The sequence below is a fragment of the Chlamydomonas reinhardtii genome, chromosome 9 (assembly GCF_000002595.2).
Source record: "Chlamydomonas reinhardtii strain CC-503 cw92 mt+ chromosome 9, whole genome shotgun sequence".
Classification (NCBI taxonomy): Eukaryota; Viridiplantae; Chlorophyta; class Chlorophyceae; order Chlamydomonadales; family Chlamydomonadaceae; genus Chlamydomonas; species Chlamydomonas reinhardtii.
The window spans coordinates 300,202-304,969 of record NC_057012.1 but is presented as its reverse complement, the minus strand read 5'-3'; the positions used below and the strand labels follow the sequence as shown (position 1 = coordinate 304,969).

The following is a 4,768-nucleotide window of genomic DNA, read 5'->3' as shown; positions in this document are numbered from 1 at the left end:
ACGGGGGGATGGCGATAGGCGGGTTAGCGCGCGTAGTGCAGTGGTGCCAGCTGTGGCGACATTGGCTGTGAGGACTTGCACCCATGTTTGGGTGGGCTGTCGGGGGTCGGGGGCTGCGGCGGGCAGGTGGTTGGCTTGCGGGGAGGTGGGAGTTTGCTGTGCGTTCCCATTATTATGAGTGGTTGCTCGTGCCTGTGCGTGCACTCTCGTAGGGCTGCGAGGGCTGCCCTCTGCAAGGTGCTCGTTGTGGCGCTGCCGTTGTGTGGGACGGGCGGCGCTATGGGGGGTGGCAGGGCGTTCATCCTCACGGTGGTGTGCCTGCGGCAGCGTGGCTGCCGGTTGTGGGACTGTGTTGGCGTCGGGCTGGGGGCCGTGGTTCTGACTGGGATTGGGGTTGCGCATGAGAAGGGTCGGAATGGTGGGTTGGGTGTGTGCGCGTGGTGGGGGCGGCTGGGCTCTAACTTCCAGTGGCGCTGCGGCAGTGGCCTCCTCGGTGGGTTCTTGCTGTTGAGGGTTGGGGGCTGTAGGGTTGGTGGGTCGTCTGGCCATGGCACTCAAGGTTTGTTGGATGGGTCCTTTGCGAACCCTGGGGCGTGTGGGGGGCGGAGGTGGCGGTGGTGGCATGGGGAGGGCCTGGACAGTGGGGTACGTTGCCGGGTCGCAGGTTGTGTTAGGATGGTGCGGGTGCAGGCAGAATACATCTCCTTTAATTTCGGACCAGAGGTTTGGTGTCATGGGTTTCCGGCCCACTCTTACGAAGGAGTCGACTAGGTACCAGGTATCGTTTTCTTTGCGTACGGCGTAGGCATGGCCTCCGTCATGCACCATGAAGCCTAGGCCTCGGGAGCAACCAGGGAGTAGCCCCACAATGGTTTCTTGTGAGTGTCCTGGCGCTAGTGTCCTTGACACTACACGTAGGAGTAGACGTGTCCCTGCGTCGTCTAGAGGTGCCGGGCGATGTCGGAGGTAGTGGTTGATGGCAGATTCATGGAAAAGCCCGTTGTGGCGAAAGTGGTGGGCCCAGAGGGTGTGAAGCGTTGGTGAGTCTGCAAGCGCAGCGTGTGTGGCTTGACAGAAGGCGAGTACGGCTGAGTATTGCAGCCACGGTGTGCCAAGCATGTTGTTGATGGCATGCACAGTGCAGAAGTTGAGGTGCTGCTGTTCCCTGAAGAACGTGGGTTGTATTTGTCTGGGCCACTGGAGGCGTTCTGGTGTGTGTCCAGGTTCAGGGGGTGCGGTGGTAATGGGTGTGGTGCGGGTTTCCACCTGCTGATCGCCCCCTCGGAGCTGTAGGGGCACAGGCACGGGGCTCCATGTGTTTTGTAACAAAGTCAGAGGCCAGGTAGTTGGAGTCTGGTGGTGTGATGGGGTTGGTGTAGGGCACATTGAATGCACGGTATCATCATCAAGCAGGTTTTTATATATTGAAATCTTTGCTTGTGTGGCGTAAGTTTCCAGGTGGGGGGCCGTGTGTGTTTGGGCGAACATGGATATGAGGTGGGTTAGGCGCGTGTCCGTAAAGGGGGCATGAGTAATGGGCGTGAGTAGGTGTGTAGCTGCGCATGTGATGGCCGGTGTTAGGAGTGGTATTTCAGCTGTATGTTTGATACTGGCAATAAGCAGGAGTATGGTTAGTAGGTTTCGCGTGAAGGTAACGGGCCTTTTGGCTAGGGCGCGGCATGTGATGTATAGTGGGAACCCGGGGACAGCGAGAATCAGACCGCGCGTCATGTGTATGGTTGTGTATGTGAGGTGGCCTACGAGGAGTAGGTTGAAGGTGGTGGTGGTGTGTTCGTGCGTGCATATCATGAGTATTAGCGGCTGAAGTAGCATAAATGCTGCAAGACTTGTAAAGGTCATTGTTAGCAGGTGGGGCACTGTCCGTTTTGTCATGGCTGCGAGGACCTTGCTAGTAATTTGCATTCCTCCGTAGAGCGCCAGAGAGCAGCTTGGGATCCAGAGGGAGGCCCAGGCTGCAGTATGCCAGCTGTAGTTTAGGAGGCGGGCTATGATGCTGCTGAGGTGGGTCAGGATGAGGGGCACCCCTCTGCCTGTGGTTGCCAGGGTGATACGGACAAGGGCCAGAAGGATGTGGAAGCCTCCCACTGTAGCCCAGCATGTGGCGCTGACAGCGTGTGTGGTGATAAGGATCAGAGTTGTTATCAGGGGATCTGCCGTTGGGTGCATGCGGAGAGTGTGTATAGGGTACGGGCCCATGATTGAACACCAAGTTTGTTGCCACTTGTTGCCGCTTTCATTGTAACAGAGCAGTTGCTCAAAAAGTCGTGTGGTGCTGATGTTGGTAGGCTGGACTGCTTGGTATTTAGAGTTCCTGCTAAGCAGTTGCAGTTGCAGTTGGGCGTTGAAATTGGGGCCTGTCTCCATACGCACCGTATTACAATTGGGCGTGTGGTTTTGACGCTTTTTTGGCTCTTGTGTGGTTTGCGTCCAGGTGTCTCTCTCCTCATGTGTGTCACTTATCCGAACATCTACATCTAGAGTCGCCTCTGAACTCGGGCGCAACATCGTCTTGCAGTTTCCAGCGTGGTTCACGACTATCTGACCAACTCGATTTTCAATCGCAGGGTAGCCATTGTATGTCGCAGGCCGCAGGTTGACTGTCTTGTTCGTCTTACTACTTCTCAACACGCTAAGTTCCGGTTGCGTCACATCTCTCCGCCTTTCAAATGTCACGGCGTTGTAGACCCATAAAGCTGTCCATCCATCGGCTCTATCATCTCCTTCCTTACTATGAGCACACCCTTTCGTCCTTTGGTTGTTATCTAGCTCACAGCAGGGCGTAGTGGCGTTTTCCCGCAATATGCTGTTCATAGCTTCCCAGGCCCTTGGCGTCGTACCGGTGTTTTGCTGGCCCAGCTTCCCAGCGCCATCCATGCGAGGGAGCAGTCCTCCTTTGGGTGAGTCCAGCCGGAGGGGTCCAGGTCCCGTGCGTATGGCGTCGCAGGTGTCGCTAGGTAGATTTAGGCTGCATGGTGACCGGTGTGGTACAATTTGGGCAGGATTAGGTACAGGTTGTGGTTGCAGACAGGTGGGGCACAGATTTGCTTTGTCGGCATCAGGGTACACAGGTGAGTGGTTGCTGCGTTGGGGCTGAGTAGGGAGCGTTGATTGCCCCGTCTCACCGGCTCTCTCCTCGTCATCAGTGTCCATTGCCGCGGTCACGGCGGGCCCAGCCTTTGTGGTGATGCAGGGCGCGCGCGCACTGGCCAGCCTGTACCATGTCTCGAGCTGCAGCACGTCGAAGGCGACACGCAGGGGGTGCTGCTTGCCCGGCGTGTCGGGCTTCGCGGCGCAGCTCGCTTGCGTGATGCCATGCGTCCCTACTGATTGCATTGGAAGCGCGGATAGGCGCTGTGAGGTGTTTGAGGTCTTGTAGGTGCTAAATGGTTCGCAGTGTTGGCTTGCGCTGGCGATCCGCTGGGCGGACGCCGAGTGTAGGGACCGCAGGCATAGGCTTTGGCCATAGCAGCGAGTATTGTTAAGTGAGGCACTAGCAAAGCTTGCGGGTGTCATTCTTGTTTGTATATCGCTTCGTCCCAGGTGTAGTGTAGATTTGCATTGGCTCTCAACGAGTTTTGGAGGGTGCCATATCCTATTGTAATGTAGTGGTAGTGCTCCTTCTTTCGATTGATTATCGAGGGGTCCTATGAGGGGGTCAGTCGCGTGTCGGTATTTAACCTTTGTTCGGTTTGTTCTACCAAATTGGTATTCTTCTTGTCTGGGCGTATCTAGTGAGTGTTCCATGTAGTTTGTTTGTGTCTGGGAGGGCAGGTCGCTGGGGAAGGCTTGGGCGGTGCAGGTTTCTTTCTTGTTTTGTTGTTTATCCGAGTGGTTTTGGTAGTGTATATCAGGCTTTCTTGAGTATTGCTGCCATATTGTCGGAAGCTGAGCTCGGCGACCTGGTCACCGCCGTCCTCTGAGCCGTCGGCCTCGAGTCCACCTACCAACCCCTGGTCGCGACAACTCCCTGGCACCGCACCGTGTGTGGCTGTGCTCCTTGTCCGCCGCCGTCACGTCCCAGGCAGCAGGTCCGCCAGCACAACGCAGCCCAGCCCCAGTCCCAGTCCCAGCCCGCCGCCCCAGCACGCCGCCACCATCCTGCACGGCACTCCAGCCGCCTGCATGCGGTGCCCACCTGCCTCATGTCGACCTGCGGGCTGCACGCTCACATCTGCGGGACGGAGCGCACCCCCGCCGGCACACCCGCCACCCGCATCGCCACACCCCCCGACCTGCACAAGCCAGCCTCCAAACATCTCCCCCCCAAACACACAAGTCCGCTTCATTACGTCCGCAAGCGCCGCCTGACCCACACCAGCCGCAGGGTAGGCCGTGGCACACCTGTCATCACACCCCCATAACCAGGTACAGGTTGTCAATCTCAGGCGCACACAGGTCAAACCGCAGCGCCTGAATCCTGTGGCTGAAGCTGTGTAAGGTAATTGCCGCCGGGCATGCCGTACGGCAAAGAAACAATGCACTGCCACTGCCGCCGCCGCGGCCGCTGCCGCCGCTGCCGCCGCCGCCGCCGCCACCCCCGCTGCCGCCGCTGCCTCCGGTGCTGCCGCCGCTGCCGCCACCACCACCACCGCCGCCGCCGCCGGCGCCATTGCTGCGGCTGCCTCTGGTGCCGCCACTGCCACCGCTGCCGCCGCTGCCGCCGCCGCCGCAAAGAGGAATGCGGCTGGGTGTGTACCTTGGTTCACTGCCGCTTGAGGCGGGGGCGGGGCCGCCGGCGCGGGGTGGG

At 58.9% G+C, this 4,768-nt stretch overlaps 2 protein-coding genes across 2 annotated transcripts in view; one reads left to right on the top strand and one right to left on the bottom strand.

Moving 5' to 3' along the window:
* The window catches only part of CHLRE_09g402041v5 (uncharacterized protein), a 2,918-nt gene extending 643 nt beyond the window's left edge, over positions 1-2,275 (top strand). The window contains exon 1 of the mRNA XM_043066053.1: positions 1-2,275. This exon is cut by the window's left edge and continues 643 nt beyond it. The gene's annotated coding sequence lies outside the window, so the exon portion shown is untranslated.
* A 108-nt stretch (positions 2,276-2,383) lies between these two features.
* CHLRE_09g398983v5 (uncharacterized protein) lies at positions 2,384-3,837 on the bottom strand. Its single transcript, XM_043065915.1, has 2 exons — positions 3,144-3,837; positions 2,384-2,986 (listed from the first exon to the last, which is right to left on the bottom strand). Exons 1-2 carry the CDS (start codon positions 3,352-3,354, stop codon positions 2,982-2,984), a joined length of 216 nt encoding a protein of 71 aa, XP_042920714.1. The 5' UTR covers positions 3,355-3,837; the 3' UTR covers positions 2,384-2,981.
* Positions 3,838-4,768: the final 931 nt, after the last annotated feature.